The 19,752-nt window shown below is 44.8% G+C and overlaps 1 protein-coding gene across 1 annotated transcript; it reads right to left on the bottom strand.

The window, feature by feature from the left end:
• Positions 1–243: 243 nt before the first annotated feature.
• LOC101179316 (putative zinc finger protein 833) lies at positions 244–5,837 on the bottom strand. The gene is made up of 4 exons (XM_030820765.1): positions 5,803–5,837; positions 4,112–4,238; positions 2,314–2,374; positions 244–1,316 (listed from the first exon to the last, which is right to left on the bottom strand). Exon 4 carries the CDS (start codon positions 965–967, stop codon positions 308–310), a length of 660 nt encoding a protein of 219 aa, XP_030676625.1. The 5' UTR covers positions 968–1,316; positions 2,314–2,374; positions 4,112–4,238; positions 5,803–5,837; the 3' UTR covers positions 244–307.
• Between the last annotated feature and the right edge of the window lie 13,915 nt (positions 5,838–19,752).

The following is a 19,752-nucleotide window of genomic DNA, read 5'->3' on the forward strand; positions in this document are numbered from 1 at the left end:
CCTTTCATGTATCTAAAACACACAAGGACTAATACTTTTCCACACTCCCTACAGTTATAAGGTCACCAGTGTGTCATACCCTGTGCCTTCAAAAGACTGGAAGAGAAAGGAAAGGTTCCCCATATTCCTAACATCACTGTGTTTTTCTTAAGTGTGAGTTCTTTCATGGTTTCTAACGGTACTGGGCGAATGGAAGGCTTTATTACATTTTTTACATTCAGACAACTTTGATGTGAGTCCTTGAATACTTTCCCTCATTCTTTACATGCATAGGACTTCTCTCCAGTGTGAGTTCTTCCATGTATTTTTAAGTACTTAGAACTACTGAAGGTTTTTCCACATGTTCTGCATTCATAGGGTTTCTCTCCAGTGTGAATCCCTTCATGACTATGAAAGGAACTAAAACAAATGCTTTCCCATATTCCTTACATTCATAAAGTTTCTGTGAAGTGTGGGTACTTTTATGTTTATGAAAGGCACTGGGATAAGTGAATGTTTTTCCACATTGCTTACATTTATACACCTGCTCTCCAGTGTGAATTCTTTCATGTATTCGAAAATAACTGGAATAACTAAAGGCTTTCCCACATTGCTTACATTCATAGGGTTTTTCACCAGTGTGAGTGTTTTCATGATTCTGAACAGAACTGGAATATCTAAAGGCTTTGCCACATTGTTTACATATATAGGGTTTCTCTCCGGTGTGAATTCTTGCATGTTTTCGAATGGAACTGGAACAACTGAAGGCTTTCCCACATTTATTACATTCACAGGGTTTCTCTCCAGTGTGAGTTCTTTTGTGCTCTCGAAGGGTAGCAGCATAACCGAAGGATTTACCACATTGTTTACATTCATAAGGTTTCTCTCCAGTGTGAGTTCTTTCATGTGTAAGATATAAATGTAGATTATCAAAGGCCTTCCCACAAAACTTACATTTATAAGGTTCATCTTCACTGTGCATTACCATGTGTCTTCAAAAGGTTTGAACAGAAATGAAGGTTTTTCCACATTTCTTACATGGAGTTTCTTTCCAGTGTGAGGCCTTTCATGTGTTTGAAAGGAGTGGCAATAGCTGAATGTTTTCACACATTGCCTATGTGGCTTCTATGTTCCTGACACTCATCTGATTTGTGTCCAGTGTCAGCTCTGATGTAGCAGTTAAGAGATGAATGATCCATATTGCCTTCTCCACACACTGCTTTCATACGATTTGACTCCAGTAAAAGCCCTCTTCACTATACCATTTGGAATAAGGCTGAAGATTTCTTCACATTGACCATCTTCCTTACCTTCAGACTGTCTCTACCATATGACTTCTGTGAGAAATAAGAAGCACAATGCCAAGGGTTGGTTTATAAATGATTTTATATTCATTAGCAGGTATTTGATTTACATATTTTACATTATGATGGAAAGTGTAGGTTTTCTGGCCTGTCTAAACTGTGTAAACATCAATGGACTGAATACTCTGCAAAAGGGCTGCATTTTATCAAAACATATTATCAAAACATTGATGTTCATGGTTTTTTTTTTTGAGACGGAGTCTTGCTCTGTCACCCAGGCTGGAGTGCAGTGGCACAATCTCGGCTCACTGCAACCGCCTCCCGGGTTCACACCATTCTCCTGCCTCAGCCTCTCCAAGTAGCTGGGACTACAGGTGCCCGCCACCATGCCCGACTAATTTTTTGTATTTTTAGTAGAGACGGGGTTTCACCGTGGTCTCGATCTCCTGACCTCGTGATCTGCCCGCCTCGGCCTCCCAAAGTGCTGGGATTACAAGCGTGAGCCACCGTGCCCGGCCGATGTTCATGATTTCTTAACACTGGCTCCAAGGCAACTATTTTGAAAACACTAGATATGTATGTCTTAAATATATTTTTTTCAGAAAATTATTATTTTTTTTTGGAGACATGGTCTCACTCTGTCACCCAGGCTGAAGTGCAGTGGCATGTTCACGATTCATCACAGCCTTGACCTCCTGGGTTCGAGCCATCCTCCCACCTTAACCTCCCTAGTAGCTGGGACCTCAGGTGCATGCCATCATGCCTGGCTAACTTTTATATTTTTGTACAGATGGAGTTTCACCATGTTGCCCAGGCTGGTCTTGAAATGGGCTCAAGCAATCTGCCTCCCTTGACTTCCCAAAATGCTGGGATTACAGGTGTGAGCCACCATGCCCAGCCTGGAAAAATTTTTCTAAGAATGAATGAATTTGAAGCTGGGGTGCTTCATTTTCTTTGTTTGCTTTTAACATTTGTTGTCACTCTAACAATATCTTAAGGGACATAGCTCTAGGTTATAAGTGCAAATTACCTTAGATTTCTTCTAGAATTATTGTACTGATCTTCAATGATCTGGTCTTCACATTTTATTCCTAAAATGCAGACCCATAAAAGTCATAAGTTACTACAAAATTATAGAAAAATTATTGGATTCTATGTTCATGGGACACTGTGGCCATGGCTGATTTATTCACCAAAGTTCAGTTGAACCTTGACCAACATGGGTTTGAACTGCACAGTCCACTTACATGCACATTTTTATCAGCTCTTGCCATCCCTAAAAGAGCAAGACCAAGCCCTCCTTTTTTGCTCAGATTATTCAATGTGAAGACAACCAAGGAAGAACACCTTGATAATCCACTTTCACTTACTAAAGTCAACATATCTTCTCTTCTAAATTTTTTGATAACCTTTTCAAAAGAAAAGCTTACTTTATTATAAGAATACAGTACATAATATACCAAACAGGCTTGGCATGGTGGCTCATGCCTGTAATCCCTGCACTTTGGGATGCTAGGGACGAAGAATGCTTGAGGCCAGGAGTTCACGACCCTCCACCTTACAAAAAATATATATAAAAATTAGCTGGGGATGGTAGCACTCACCTGTAGACCTAGCAAGTGACCCTGTCTTAAACATATATACACATACACACTTTTTTTTTTTTTTTTTTTTGAAATGGAGTCTCTCTCTGTTGTCCAGGTTAGAGTACAGTGGCGTGGTCTTGGCTCACTGCAACCTCTGCCTCCCAGGTTCAAGTGATTCTCCTCCCTCACCCTACCAAGTAGCTGGGATTACAGGTGCATGCCACCACACCCAGCTATTTTTTTTTTTTTTTTTTTTTTTTTTTGAGACGGAGTCTTGCTCTGTCACCCAGGCTGGAGTGCAGTGGTGCAATCTCGGCTCACTGCAAGCTCCACCTCCCGGGTTCACGCCATTCTCCTGCCTCAGCCTCTCTGAGTAGCTGGGACTACAGGCGCCCGCCACCACGCCCAGCTAATTTTTTGTATTTTTAGTAGAGACGGGGTTTCACCGTGGTCTCGATCTCCTGACCTCGTGATCCGCCTGCCTCGGCCTCCCAAAGTGCTGGGATTACAAGCGTGAGCCACTGCACCCAGCCCAATTTTTGTATTTTTAGTAGACATGGGGTTTCACCATGTTGGCCAGGCTGGTCTCAAACTCCTGACCTCAAGTGATGCACCTGCCTCAGCCTTCTAAAGTGATGGGATTACAGGCGAAAGCCACCATGCCCAGCCACACACAGAGTGAGACAGGGATTCACTCTGTTGCCCAGGCTAAAGTGTAGTGGTGCAATCATGGTTCACTGCAAACTCAACCTCACTGATTCAAGCGAACCTACTGCCTCAACCTTCTGAATAGCTAGGAACACAGGTGTGCCACCATCAATGGCTACTTTTTTTATTTTTTATACAGACAGGGTATCACTTCATTGCTACAGCCAGTCTCAAAATCCTGAGCTCAAGCAATCCTCCCACCTCAGCCTCCCAAAGTACTGGAATTAGAGGTGTGAGCCCCCACACCTGGCCATATATATGTATATAGATATATACCAAACATACGAAATGTGTTAATTGATTTTCTGTTATCAATAAAGCTCTGGACAATAGTAGTCTATTGGTAGTTAACTTTTTAGGGACTCTAAATTCACAGGCATCTGGAAGACAGTGTGGACGATCAGAGTCTCTAACCCCCACCTTGTTCGAGGGTCTACTGTATTCCCTACCATGTTCCAAATCATTGAGTAATGTAGAAGACCAAGAAACACTTGTTCTATAATTGACTAAGTGAAGAAATGATGTTACCCTCACCTACAGACATCAGGTTCTTGAAGGTTTCCTGCATCACATCCCTGTAGAGATTCTTCTGGGAAGGATCCAGCAAAGCCCACTCCTCCTGAGAGAAGTTCACAGCCACATCCTCAAAGGTCACTGAGTCCTGAAACATCCCACACAGCAGAGGAGGAAGGTTCAGACCGAAAGCACTAGGAATCTATACTCACTTCAGAAGTTCACACAATGCTGTAGACTCCAAAAATTTATTCAATGACTTGGTCAGCCTCTTCTGTCTACACTCACTTTCTCCATCACAGCAATTCTGATGCTAGGATTGAATATATTCAGTAAAGTGACAGCCAATAGGGACATACCTCTCACTGGTGATTTCAGAGACTGAGATATGCTGCCTGGATCACCTCTAGTGTCTCTCTGTATAGTGAGTGGGTCAGTATTACCTCTCATGAGAAAGTCCCAAACATACTGTCTATAAGAGACAACATTAGCAGTTCTGAGACTGCATATTCTTACACATGTTTATTTAGAAAGTTGGACTTTGATGCTATCTAGGGGCTAGATTTGGGAAGATCTGCACCAACATAACTAATAAATGGGGTTGTGTGTGTCTTAACTACTTATGCAAACAATATGGTATTTGCCTAATTCCCATTTTCCCTCAGAGTGTGGTATTCTCAGCAGAAGCAGTGTACCTAATCAGCCCTTGCTAGGTGTGAATAATTTCCCCTTCCAAAACTCCTAACGAAATTTGATCCCTAATGTGTCAGTACTGAAAGCAGGGCCCTTCAAGAGGCATGGGGGCTCTGCCTCATGAATGGATTAATCCACTGATGAATTGAAGAGGTAATGAATGAATGGGTTATCCTACAAATAAGACTTGTGGCCTTGTAAGAAGAGAAAGCGACCAGAGTTAGCACAATCAGCGCCCCCTGCCTAGTGATCTCCACTGCCTCAGATAGTAAAGAGCAAGAAGCTTTCACCAGATAGACCCCATTTGCCCTTGGATTTCCAAATTTTGAGAATTGTACAAAATAAGTATTTTTTATATATTAACCCAAATTCAGGTTTTTTGGTTTTTTTTTTTTTGGAAACAGTCTTGCTCTGTTGCACAGGCTGGAATGCAGTGGGGCAATCTTGGCTCACTGCAGCCTCGACCTCCCAGTTCAAGTAATTCTCATGCTTCAGCCTCCCAAGTAGCTGGGATTACAGGCATGCACCACCATGCCCGGCTTTGTTTTTGTATTTCAGTAGAAATGGGGTTTCACCATGTTGGCTGGGCTGGTCACAAACTCCTGGCCTCAAATGATCCACCTGCCTCAGCTTACCAAAGTGTTGGGATTACAGGCATGAGCCACCACGCCCAGCCAAATTTCAGGTATTCTATTACAACTAACAGAAAACAGAGCCATGGAAAAATACTCTGGGCACAGAGTCTGTAATGAGTGACCCTGGCAGATAACATTTCATATGTTTCATCACCACATGTTATTTGGGGGACATAGCCCATCCTGTGTGATTACAATAAAAACATCTGTACAAGATGTCCTGAAGGGAGTGCTAAATATGGAAAGAAAAGACCATTACCAACCACCACAAAAGCACACTTAAGTACACAGACCAGTGACACTATAAAACAACCACACAAACAAGTCTGCATAATAACCAGCTAATAACATGATAGGATCAAATCTACACATATAAATACTAACCTTGAAGGTAAGCAGGCTAAATGTCCCAATCAAAAGGCACAGTGGAGGCCGGGCGCAGTGGCTCACGCTTGTAATCCCAGCACTTTGGGAGGCCGAGGCAAGTGGATCACAAGGTCAGGAGATCAAGACCATGGTGAAACCCCGTCTCTACTAAAAATACAAAAAAAAATTAGCCGGGTGTGGTGGCGGGCGCCTGTAGTCCCAGCTACTTGGAGAGGCTGAGGCAGGAGAATGGCGTGAACCTGGGAGGCAGAGCTTGCAGTGAGCCGAGATTGCGCCACTGCACTCCAGCCTGGGCGACAGAGCGAGACTCCGTCTCAAAAAAATAAATAAAAAAATAAAAGGCACAGTGGCAACTTGGATAAAAAAGCAAGATCCAATGGTATGCTGTCTTCAAAAGACCCATCTCACATGCAATGACACCCTTAGGCTTGAAGTAAAGGGATGGAGAAAAATCTACCCTGCAAACAGAAAACAGAAAAAAGCAAAAGGACATGGTTTGGATTTGAATCTCCACCCAAATCTCATTTCGGCCCAATATTGGAAGTGGGGCCTTGTGGGAGGTGATTGGATGGTGGTCCTTCATGAATGGTTTAGTACTATCCTTGTGGTGCTGTTCTTGTGATAGTAAGTTCTTGTGAGAACCAGTCATTTAAAAGTCTGTGGCACCTTGCCCTGCTCTCTCTGGCCACGTGAACTGCTGCTCCCCCTTTGCCTTCCACCATGATTATCAGTTTCCTGAGGCCTCCCTAGAAGCTGAGCAGATGCCATCCTTCCAGTACCATGCTTCCTGTACAGTCTGCAGAATTAATGGGCCAATTCAACCTCTTTTCTTTATAAATTACCCAGTCTCAGGTATTTATTTATCACGCTGCAAGAATGGAGTAATACAAGAAAATTGGTACTGAGAAGTGGGGCATTGCTATCAAGATATCTGAAAATGTGGAGTTGGTTTTGGAACTTCTTAACAGGCAGAGGTTGGAAGAGTGTGGAGGGCTCAGAAGACAACAGGAAGATGAGGGAGTTTGAGACTTTGTAGAGGCTTGCTCAATGGTTGTGACCAAAATGCTGATAGTGATATAGACAATAAAGTTCAGGCTGAGGAGGTCTCAGATGGAAAGGACAATACTTAGAAGTATTTATTGGGAACTGAAGCAGAGGTCACTTTTGTTTTTCCTTAGCAAAGAGCTTGGCTGCAGTGTGCTTCTGCCCTAGGGATATGTGGAACTTGTTTTTTTTTTAATTGCGACCAAGTCACGCTCTGTCACCCAGGCTGGAGTGCAGTGGCACGATCTCGACTCACTGCAGCCTCCGCCTCCTTGGTTCCAGCACTTCTCCTGCCTCAGCCTCCCGGGTAGCTGGGTTTACAGGCATGCACCACCACACCTGGCTAATTTTTGTATTTTTCCTGGCTCATAACTCTCACAGCCCCTGTTATACTGCTGTGGCACTTTAGGCTTCAGAGGCAGGACTCAGAAGACAGAATCTCTCTCACTGACCTTCTCCTGCTATCCTTCACCTGCCCAAGGAAGGAATCTAATCTTCCCAGCTTTTGATTGTGGGTCATCAGACACTCATTTCAGAAAGGGTCCTGTCTCATACCCTGGAGGAAGGAATGCTACCTAGAGAAGCCAAAAAGAATCTGAACAGACAGGGCTTGGTGGATTTTCCCATTCAGTCTATCAGTATTAGATTCTACCTTTTTTGTCCAGCCAATTTCTACATAGTTACGAATCATGCCTATCCAATAAGGTCTCAAGAAAAGGTCCAAGAGTACAGGATTCAGAAAGCTCCCAGACAGCTCAACACATGCAGGCTTATGGGAAGGTAAACAAGAATTTATCCATCAGCTGGGAGGGTGGCACACCCCAACCCCAGAGACAGAAGCTCCTGTGCTCAAGACCATTCTAGACCTCACCCTATGTATCTCTTCACCTGGATGTTTATTTGTATCCTTTAAAATATCCTTGGCCAGATGCAGTGGCCCACGCCTGTAATCCCAGCACTTTGGGGGGCCAAGGCGGGTGGATCACTTGAGGTCAGGAGCTCGTGACCAGCCTGGTCAACATGGTGAAACCCTGTCTCTACTAAAAATACAAAAATTAGCCAGGCGTGGTGGCATGCACCTATAATCCCAGCTACTCAGGAGGCTGAGGCAGGAGGATCACTTGAACCCGGGCAGTGGAGGTTACAGCAAGCTGAGATTGTACCACTGCACTCCAGCATGGGCCACAGAGCACAAGACTCTTGTCTCAAAAAAAAAAAAAAAAAAGAGGCCGGGCGCGGTGGCTCACGCCTGTAATCCCAGCACTTTGGGAGGCCGAGGCAGGCGGATCATGAGGTCAGGAGATCGAGACCATCCTGGCTAACACAGTGAAACCCCATCTCCACTAAAAATACAAAAAATTAGCCGGGCAAGGTGGCGGGCACCTGTAGTCCCAGCTACGCGGGAGGCTGAGGCAGGAGAATGGCGTGAACCCTAGGGGGCGGAGCCTGCAGTGAGCCGAGATCGCGCCACTGCACTCCAGCCTGGGTGACAGAGCAAGCCTCCATCTCAAAAAAAAGGAAAAAAGAAACCTGAGAGTCAGGTATGGTGGCTCACTCCTGTAATCCCAGCACTTTGGGAGACCAAGATGGGAAGATCACTTGAGGCCAAGAGTTCAGCCTGGGCAACATAGTGAGACTCCATCTCTACAAAAAAAGAAATGAAAGAAGACTGTGAAGATCAGTAAGTGTTTCCATGAGTTCTGTGAGCCACAATAGCAAGTTAAACCCAAAGACTGCACAGGAACTCCAACTTGAAACCTGTGGGTTATAATTGGCCCAGACTTACCACTGATATCTGAATGGTAGGGAGTGGCAGGCAGGGAGGGAGGGATGTGGGGACTGAGCCATCAACCTATGGGCTCTGAAACTATCTCCAGGGTAGAGAATGTCAAAACTGAATTGGAAGAGACCCAGTTGCTGTCCACCGCAGGATACACCACTTGCCTTTTGGTAGGGAGAAAACCCACACTTTTGGTCACAAAAGCCTTCTGTGTTGATTGTTGTTATTGAAAGAATAGAAAAAGCCCTTTGAGTGTGCTCTTTCCACACAGAAGTACTATTTCCATAATCATTTAGTACACAAAAAATCATGAGTACTTTTTTAGGTGTTGCTAAATGCTGTCCCACAGGATTTAGCATTAATCTGCCAAGTTCACATAACAGGAAACAAACTTATCCACGGTCACAAATTCTTTTTTTTTTTTTGAGACAGAGTCTCACTCTGTCACCCAGGCTGGAGTGCAGTGGCGCGATCTCGGCTCACTGCAAGCTCCGCCTCCCGGGTTCATGCCATTCTCCTGCCTCAGCCTCTCCGAGTAGCTGGGACTACAGGCGCCCACCACCATGCCCGGCTAATTTTTTGTATTTTTAGTAGAGACGGGGTTTCACTGTGTTAGCCAGGATGGTCTCGATCTCCTAACCTCGTGATCCACCCGCCTCGGCCTCCCAAAGTGCTGGGATTACAAACGTGAGCCACCGCGCCCGGCCGGTCACAAATTCTTCAACCTACAAAGGAGAAGAACTGAGGTTATGGAACATCTTTGTAATTCATCAGTATAATCCACCACACTTTCTTCTGAAAACAACTCATTTTTTCTGTAACCAAAATGGAAGAGAGGTTTTTTCCCTATTTCTTTTCCCTGGTAGTATTTTCATGCTAAGGCCTAGAATTCCATTTGAAATCACCCAATAGGAAAAGGAGCTGAGAAACTTACTACACAGGCTCTGGGAAGAAAAACAAGAATTTTTATAACGGAATGCAAGACTAGACTTTTTTTTCCCTAAAGCCTACCCTCTTCTGGCATGTTTTGAAATACTTTATCTTATCCATCAATCTCTAATGATATAGTGCATTTTACAGTTATTAAAAAACTGAAGCTGATGGCCAGGCACGGTGGCTCACGCCTGTAATCCCAGCACTTTGGGAGATCACCTGAGGTCGGGAGTTCGAGACCAGCCTGACCAACATGGTAAAACCCCATCTCTACTAAACATACTAAACATGGTGGCGCATGCCTGTAATCCCAGCTACCTGGGAGACTGAGGCAGGAGAATTGCTTGAACCTGGGAGGCAGAGGTTGCGGTGAGCCGAGATCACGTCATTGCACTCTAGCCTAGGCAACAACAGTGAAACTCCGTCTCAAAAAAAAAAAAAAAAAAAAAAAAAAAAAAACTGAAGCTGAAATGAGTAAACCAATTTTTTCAAGGTGATAAACCCAGGGAGGGGCAGTGCCGACCTGGAACACTCAAGCGTCTGACTCAAGTGTCAGGTCACATCGTCCTGTCACTTGGGACATCCCCCCACCTCCAAGCTGCTCCCTGAAGTGCTCAGTGACCACCCTCCCAGAAGACACTCAACTGTGCTTTTCAGTTATTTGCAACACCTCATTGGGGGTGGTTTTCTCCTTTCACTAGACTGAGAGAATCCAGAGGACAGAAATCATTTTTTTTTTTTTTTTTTTTTTTTGAGACGGAGTCTTGCCCTGTCACCCAGGCTGGAGGGCAGTGGCGCAATCTTGGCTCACTGCAACCTCCACCCCCCGGGTTCTAGCAATTCTCCTGCCTCAGCCTCACGAGTAGCTGAGATTACGAGGGTGCACCACCACGCCCAGCTAATTTTTGGATTTTTAGTAGAGACGGGGTTTCACTATGTTAGCCAGGTTGGTCTCGAACTCCTGACCTCAGGTGATCCGCCCACCTCGGCCTCCCAAGCTGCTAGGATTACAGGACAGAAATGATTTCTGTTTGGTCTCCTCCATACCAGAATTTGATTGGCTGACTAGCCATGTGTCCCCAAGGAATGGAAACGGGTTGGAAAAGAAAAGCCGTGTCCCAAAGGATTAGTTTTTTACAATAATGATATAGGAGACTGGTCCCACCCCAGGGCATCCAGCTGCTCCCTGGGGAGGCCTCACCCCCACACCTCAGGCTCTTTGGTAGGAGTGACCTAGGGGCTGATATTCACTAGACTTCCCCAAGAGACTGGCAGCTGTAGGCATCTTGGGCCAGCCCCAGGTAGTCGTGAAACCCAGGATCAGGAAAAGGTAGAGGGTGGGCTGAGGTCACATCACTGTAAAGTTTCCAAAGGGGAATCTCAACCCAAGACATTCTCAGAAGGTGTCTGTGCCTAGGGCAGATAAAAAGAGACACAAAGATTGTTTACAGCAGAGTGTCAGGTGGTTTTTCTCTGAAACGTTCACAAACACAAAAATATTTTTAAAAGAGCCATATACTGTCCTCTAAAAAGATGACAATCAAAATACTGCCTGTGTCTGAAACAGCCCGGAGGAAGAAGACGTGAACTAAGTAAAGGAAATCTGTGTTATGAAATTCGGAGAGGATCAGGAAATCCCAAATTTGCTGCCAGCCTTAGAAGCTAGCCTAGGGACCACAGTCGCGGATTTGAGACTCTGTATCACATATATGTGGGAAACTCAGATAAAATCCAAAGTCCTTGGTGAGAAAGGGGGAACTGGGGACCCCACAGCCTACCGCTCCTCCCACACGAACCCCATACTCAGGCAAGATCCCCCCACCCCCCCGCGCCATGACCCTCCCATGGCCCTTGCCCAATCTGGGGAGACACAGGGCAGTGGATACAGAGCTGCTCAGAGAGGACGCTGGGGCTGGGGCCGCAGTCGTTGCGCAGGGACCGGACCGGACGGCTCGGGGTCCCGGCTGCCGTCGCAGCCCCACCCTGTGGCCTGAGAGGAACCAGGGCCGAGGTATGCCAGGGGGACTTGGGTCCCAGAAACCGGAGTCACCCACGAAGAGGCCCGGGTCCCGCCACAGCCTATTCCTGCCGGTTCCAACCAGTCCCATCCTAGTCTCGGGACCCTCGGCCCCAAACACGCACCAATTCCTGGCTTCCAGGTGTTCCAGTCCTCTCTACAGCTCCTGCTGCCAGTACGGGTCCCAATGTGACAGAGGATGCTACAGACACGTCTGTGGGTGTCTGTCAGCTACAGAGTAGGAGCCGCGTTTAGAGGGGTGAAGATGCCGCGCACCCACCTCCCTGCAGCGCGCCTGATCCACAGTTCTCACGACCCCACCCCATGGCCCTGATTGGATACGGCTCCAGGTCGCGCCCCCTGGAGACTGAGTAACAGAAGAGGCGCTCTCACTGTGCTGAATGGAGCCAGATGAACAAGTTCCAGACACAGCCCTTGGCAGGTGGGCTTCCTCCCAGTGCAGTGACCCGACCCCTCCTGGGCAGAAATTTGCACTTAAGCAGAATTTCCTGATTGATTGTACTCAGTGACCCTTCCTGCTTCTTTCTCCTGGACCAGCAATCACAAGTGTGTGCTAGGAATCCCAGACTCACTGTCCAGTGGCGCCATCTCCTGGCCTTGGAGCAGGAAGGGGGGCTCTGACTGTCCTCCAGGGATCAGGAATTTGGCATGAGGCTGCTGGAGACATAATCAAGCCTTTCTCCCATCTGATCTCTCAATCTGCTTATTTTCAAAAAAATAAAAACACATCGACAACAGCATAAAACCGTTAAATTCACGGAAAAGCTGGACTTATGTGGCAGCAATATTCTATAAAGGAATCAATAGAGAGGAAAAGCAAAAACATGAGCTAGCTCAGAGAAGCAGTCTTTCAGATGCAGTTCAGCAGGAAAGCCCCAATTTAGAGGTTAAACATATTCCCAACCATGGGTGCCAGACTGTTGAAATGGGTCCCCAGAGGCCGGGCGCGCTGGTTCACACCTGTAATCCCAGCACTTTGGGAGGCCAATGCGGATGGATCACCTGAGGTCAGGAGTTCAAGACCAACCTGGCCAATATGGTGAAACCCCGTCTCTACTAAAAATACAAAAATTAGCCAGGCATGGTGGTGGGCGCCTGTAATCCCAGCTACTCAGGGGGCTGAGGCAGGAGAATCGCTTGAACCCGGCAGGTGGGGGAGCGGACGGAGGTTGTAGTGAGCCGAGATCGTGCCACTTCACTCCAGCCTGGGCAAAACAGCAAAACTCTGTCTCAAAAAAGAAAAAAGATAAGAAAAAGAAATGGGTCCCCAGAGTGTCTCTGCCTCATTACCAAGTCATGGTGATGAGGCAAGACACGTAAGGATTCAGCTCTGGGAGTTCAACTTGCCCTCTTGTCCCCTCTGCAGAGTGTGGCTATGCTCCCTCCTTTAAGACTTTAAGTGTTAATAAAAGTTTCCAATCAAAAGCCAAGAAACTAGACATTGATTTTGAAAACATAAGGAATTCCTTGTATTTTTATGAAAAACAAAGCTATGCCGGGCGCGGTGGCTCACGCTTGTAATCCCGGCACTTTGGGAGGCCGAGGCGGGCGGATCACGAGGTCAGGAGATCGAGACCACGGTGAAACCCCATCTCTACTAAAAATACAAAAAATTAGCCGGGCGTGGTGGCGGGCGCCTGTAGTCCCAGCTACTCAGAGAGGCTGAGGCAGGAGAATGGCGTGAACCTGAGAGGCGGAGCTTGCAGTGAGCCGAGATTGCGCCACTGCACTCCAACCTGGGCGACAGAGCAAGACTCCTTCTCAAAAAAAAAAAAGAAAAACAAAGCTATTAGTCATACAGAACACAAATAGTACGATGGCAGACATAATGCCTTCGTTATCGGTAATTAAATGGAATAAACTTGCCAAACAAAAGACAGAGGCAGAGAGAATGAATTTTTAAAATATGATCAAATTGTACCCTGTCTACAGCACATCCATTGTAGATCTCAATACCCAAGTCAGTTGAAAGAGAATGAAAGAAAAAGATATTCCATGCAAATAGTAACATAAAGAGAGCAGGAGTGGCTATACAATTGTCACACAAAATAGACTAAGTCAAAAACTGTTAAAAGACACAAAGAAGAGCACTATAAAAGGCTCAAATCATACAGAATATATAACAGTTATAAATATAATTGCACTAAATAACAGAGGCCCAAAATATATGAAGCAAACATTTTAAAAATTGAAAAGGAAGGCCAGGTGCGGTGGCTCACACCTGTAATCCCAGCACTTTGGGAGGCCGAGGCGGACGGATCACCTGAGGTTGGGAGTTTGAGACCAACCAAACCAACATGGAGAAACCCCATCTCTACTAAAAATACAAAATAAATTAGCCAGGCGTGGTGGTGCATGCCTGTCATCCCGGCTACTCGGGAGGCTGAGGCAGGAGAATCACTTGAACCTGGGAGGCAGAGGTTGCCATGAGCCGAGATCACGCCATTGCACTCTAGCCTGGGCAACAAGAACGAAACTCCATCTCAAAAACAAAAACAAAAAAAGGCCAGGCACGGCAGCTCATGCCTGTAATCCCAGCACTTTGGGAGGCTGAGGCGGGTGGATCACGAGGTCAGGAGTTCGAGACCAACCTGGCCAACATGGTGAAACCCTGTCTCTACTAAAAATATAAAAATTAGCTGGGCGTGGTGGCGCATGCCTGTAATACCAGCTACTCGGGAGGCTGAGGCATGAGAATCACGTGAACCTGGGAGGCAGAGGTTGCAGTGAGCCAGGATCACGCCACTACACTCCAGTCTGGCAAGAGAGAGAGACTCCGTCTAAAAGAAAGAAAAGGAAATGTCAGTTCTACAATAAGAGTTTGAGACTTCCGGCCTGGCGCGATGGCTCACGCCTGTAATCCCAGCCCTTTGGAAGGCCGAGGTGGGCGGATCACGAGATCAGGAGATTGAGACCATCCTGGCTAACACGGTGAAACCTCGTCTCTACTAAAAATACAAAAAAAAAAAAAAAAAAAAAAAATTAGCCAGGCGTGGTGGTGGGCGCCTGTGGTCCCAGCTACTTGGGAGGCTGAGGCAGGAGAAAGGCATGAACCCGGGAGGCGGAGCTTGCAGTGAGCCGAGATCGTGCCACTGCACTCCAGCCTGAGCAACAAAGCAAGACTCTGTCTCAAAAAAAAAAAAAAAGACTTAGAAAAAAAATATTGGGGGAAATTTCATGATATTCGATTTCTCAGATATGTGCTTTGGTTGCCTGTGCTTCAGGCAACCAAAATAGATAAACTGGACTATATCAAAATTGAAAATTTCTGTGCACCAAAGGATGCTCTCAACAGAATAAAAACCTACAGAATGAGAGAACACATGTTCCTATCACCTATCTCACAAGGGATTAGTACCCAGAATATATGAACTCCTACAACTCCACAACAAAACAAAATCAGGCTGGGCATGGTGGCTCAAGCTTGTAATCCCAGCACTTTGGGAGGCCAAGGTGGGCGGATCACCTGCGGTCAGGAGTTTGAGACCAGCCTGGTTGACATGGCAAAACCCCATTTCTACTAAAAACACACAAAAAAAAATTAGCCGGGCGTGGTGGCACGTGCCTGTAATCCCAGCTACTTGGGAGGCTGAGGGAGGAGAAGCGCTTGAACCTGGAAGGCGGAGGTTGCAGTGAGCCGAGATCGTGCCATTGCACTCCAGCCTGAGCAACAAAAATGAAACTCTGTCTCAAACAAACAAACAAACAAAACACTATGGCTGTTACTAGAAAAGGGAAACATCAGGCCGGGCGCGGTGGCTCACGCCTGTAATCCCAGCACTTTGGGAGGCTGAGGCGGGCGGATCACGAGGTCAGGAGATCAAGACCATCTTGGCTAACACGGTGAAACCCCGTCTCTACTAAAAATACAAAAAATTAACCAGGTATGGTGGTGGGTGCCTGTAGTCCCAGCTACTCGGGAAGCTGAGGCAGGAGAATGGCGTGAACCTGGGAGAAGGAGCTTGCAGTGAGCCAAGATCGCACCACTGCTCTCCAGCCTGGGTGACAGAGCAAGACTCCGTCTCAAAAAAAAAAAAAAAACAAACAAAAGAAAAAGAAAAGGGAAACATCATTTACTCTTTACACCAGCAATTCCACTTCTAGGTATATATCCAAAAGAAGTAAAAGCAGGGTCTCACACAGACACATGTACACCAATTTCATAGCCATCTTAATTCACAGTAGCCAAAATATTACTGTAGAAACAACTCTTCTAGCCAATGACTGAATTCAATTACTCTCAAACTATTTTTTAAAATATATTTTTAAAATATTTACAAAAAAAGAAATAAGTGTTCAAAGTAGATAAACAAAGTATGGTTTATCCATACAATGAAGTATCATTCAGACAGAAAAAGCAATGAATTCCTCATACATGATACAACACGAATGAACCTGGAAAACATTATGCTAAGTGAAATAAGCCAGACACACAAGGACAAATTTTTGTTTGTTTTGTTTTGAGACAGTCTCACTCTGTCATCCAGGCTGGAGTGCAGTGGTGTGATTTTGGCTCACTGCAATCTCCGCCTCCCAGGTTCAAGCGATTCTCCAGCCTCAGCCTCCTGAGTAGCTGGGATTACAGGTGCACACCACCATACCCAGCTAATTTTTGTATTTTTAGTAGAGACGGGGTTTCACCATGTTGGTCAGGCTGGTCTCGAACTCCTGGCCTCGTGATCTGCCTGCCTCAGCCTCCCAAAGTGCTGGGATTACAGACATAAACCACCATGCCCAGCACAAGGACAAATATTGTATGCTTCCAGTTATATGAGGTGCCTAGAATAGCCAAATTCATAGAGAAAGTAGGATAGACATTATCAGGAGCTGGGGGGAAGGGAGACTGGGGACTTGTTTAATGAGTACCAAATTTCTGTTTAGAGTGATGAGAGAATGCTAGAGATCAATAGCTGTGTTGGTTACACCACATCGTAAATTTATTTACTACAACTAAATGGCACATTTTGAAAATGATTGAAATGGCAAATTCTCTTAGTATATTTTACCTCCAAACAATTTAAAACTAAAGAAAAAAACATGATTCAAACTACTAGGCATGAAAACAACATCTGGGATAACAAATTACACTGAGTGGAATAAAGAGCAAATCAGATACTGCAGAGAAGATGAGTGAACCTTGTGACCTAGCAGCAGAAACTATCCCAAATGAAGCACCCAGAAAAAAAAACAACAACAACAACAAAAAAAAGAACATCAGTGAGCTGTGTAGTGGGAAAATTACAAGTGACATAATATGCTAATAACAAGACTCTTTGGCAGAGGAAAGAACACGACAAAAAATATTTCAACAAATATTGGTTTCACATTTTCCAAATTGGATGAAAATTATAAACCCAGAGATCAAAAAAGTTCAACAAACCATGAGCACATATGTATATAAATCTACACCACGGCACATCATCAGTAAATTACTTCACAGCAGGAACAATTAAAATAGCTTTAAGGCAACAGGAAAAAGACACATTAACTACAGTGAACCAAAGATAGGATTCATTATATACTTATTACCAGCAACAGTGCAGATCAGGACACCATAGAACAACAACCTTAAAGTAATGAAAGAGGCCGGGCGCGGTGGCTCACGCCTGTAATCCCAGCACTTTGGGAAGCTGAGGTGGGTGGATCACGAGGTCAGGAGATCGAGACCATCCTGGCTAACACAGTGAAACCCCGTCTCTACTAAAAATACAAAAAATTAGCCAGGCGTGGTGGCGGGCGCCTGTAGTCCCAGCTACTCGGGAGGCTGAGGCAGGAGAATGGTGTGAACCCGGCCTGGGCGACAGAGCAAGACTCCGTCTCAAAAAAAAAAAAAAAAAAAAAAAGTAATGAAAGAACAAGTATATCAACTGAGAATCCTATATCCAGCAAACAATATCTTTCCAAATGAAGGAAAAATAAATTATTAATTCAGCCATAGTGAAAGTGTTTGTAATCAGCATACTTGCTCCATAAGAGACGTCACTAAACTTCATGGGTGCAAAGAAAAATGAAGCCAAGTGAAAAATCCAGAAAGAAAGAAGAGCACCAGAAATGATAACCACTTCAGTAAACACAAAGGGATTTTTACTATTTTTTATTGCTTTAAAAAAAAAATCATTGCATCTTTTAAAAAAGAAAAATAACAATGTATTATGAAGTTATAAAATTATGATGAAGGCTGGGCGTGGTGGCTCATGCCTGTAATCTCAGCACTTTGGGAGGCCGAGGCAGGAGGATCACCTGAGGTCAAGAGTTCGATACCAGCCTGACCAACGTGGAGAAACTCCATCTCTACTAAAAACACAAAATTAGCCAGGCATGGTGGCGCATGCCTGTAATCCCAGCTACTCGGGATGCTGAGGCAGGAGAATTGCTTGAACCCGGGAGGCGGAGGTTGTGGTGAGCCGAGATTGCGCCATTGCACTTCAGCCTGGGCAATAAGAGTGAAACTCCATCTCAAAAAACAAAAAAAAAGATGAAAAGTACCTGAAATAACCAAACAAATAGCCAAACAATTCTGGGAAAAAAAAAAAAAAATTTAGCAATCCTCATCAAGACAATGTCTTTGGCAAGTAGACGAATATATCCACGGAACAGAATAAATGTTCCAGTAACATTTCTACACATATGTGGTCCAGTAGCTTTTTTTTTTTTTTATCAAAGTGAACAGTTCAGTCAAAAATTGTTTTCAATAAATAATGCTAAAAAACAGAATATGCATATGCAAAAAATAAAGACTGTAGATCTATGTCTTGCACTATATATAAACATTAACTCAAAATGGATCACAAAACTGAATGTATAATCTAAACTGTAAAATGTAAAGAAAACGTGGGTGAAATTATTTGACCTTGGGTTACGTTACAATTGCATACATATGATAAAGATGTAGAATCCATTAAAAATTGAGAAATTAAACTTCATTAAAATAAAAATCTGCTTTGTGACGGATACTAATTTTTTTTTTTTTTTTTTGGAGACAGAGTCTTGCTGTGTCACCCAGGCTGGTGTACAATGGCACAATCTCGGCTCACTGCAACCTCCACCTCCCAGGTTCAAGTGATTCTCCCACCACAGCCTCCCAAGTAGCTGGGACTACAGGCAGTCACCATCACACCTGGTTAATTTTTGTATCTTTAGTAGAGATAGGATTTCACCATGTTGGCCAGGCTGGTCTGGAACTCCTGACCTCAAGTGATCTGCCCGCCTTGGCCTCCCAAAGTACTGGGATTATAGGCATGAGACTGCTAAGGTGTTTGTGTTTTGTGTTTTTTGAGATAGAATTTCACTCTTGTCACCCAGGCTGCAGTGCAATGGCACAATCTAGGCTCACTGCAACCTCCGCCTCCCAGCTTCAAGCAATTCTCCTACCTCAGCCTCCCAAGTAGCTGGGATTACAGGCATGTGCCATCATGCCTGGCTAATTTTTGTATTTTTAGTAGAGACAGGGTTTCTCCATGTTGGTCAGGTTGGTCTCGAACTCCTGACCTCAGGTGATCCGCCTGCCTCGGCCTCCCAAAGTGCTGAGATTACAGGCGTAAGCCACTGTGCCCGGCCTAGAGACTGCTAAGGATTTTTAAAGAATAGCCATAGATGGGAGAAAATACTTACAAACCATAATCTGATGCAGCAATTATATCCAGAATATATAAATAACTCTCAAAAACTCATAATCTGAAAACAATCAATGTCATTACTACTTGACCATAGAATATTTTTCAGTGACAAATAAGAACACAAAATACCATTCAGTATTAATACAAATTTAAGCCACAATTCTAATACCGCTACACGTATTTGAGAGTCTAAAATTAGTAAGATTGGCTGTATCAAATGTTGGTGACAATGAGAAGCAACTGGAACTCATGTCATGTTGGTGGGAATACGAAATGGAACAGCCACTTGGAAAACAGTTTGGAACTTTCCTAAGAAGTTAAACATATACGTGTTACAACACCCAACCATTTTACTCCTAGGTAGAATAAAATAAAATCTTCTAAAGCAATATCAGCTGGGCACAGTGGCTCATGCCTGTAATCCCAGCACTTTAGGAGGCCAAGGTGGGCAGATCACGAGGTCAAGAGATCGAGACCAGCCTGGCCAACATGGTGAAACTCCGTCTCTACTAAAAATACAAAAATCAGTGGTGGCA

Source organism: Nomascus leucogenys, chromosome 10, assembly GCF_006542625.1.
Source record: "Nomascus leucogenys isolate Asia chromosome 10, Asia_NLE_v1, whole genome shotgun sequence".
NCBI lineage: Eukaryota > Metazoa > Chordata > Mammalia > Primates > Hylobatidae > Nomascus > Nomascus leucogenys.

Bases quoted from the DNA above. Each gene is read 5' to 3' on its own strand.
- LOC101179316 (XM_030820765.1), bottom strand. From the start codon at position 967: ATGGTAATGCACAGTGAAGATGAACCTTATAAATGTAAGTTTTGTGGG.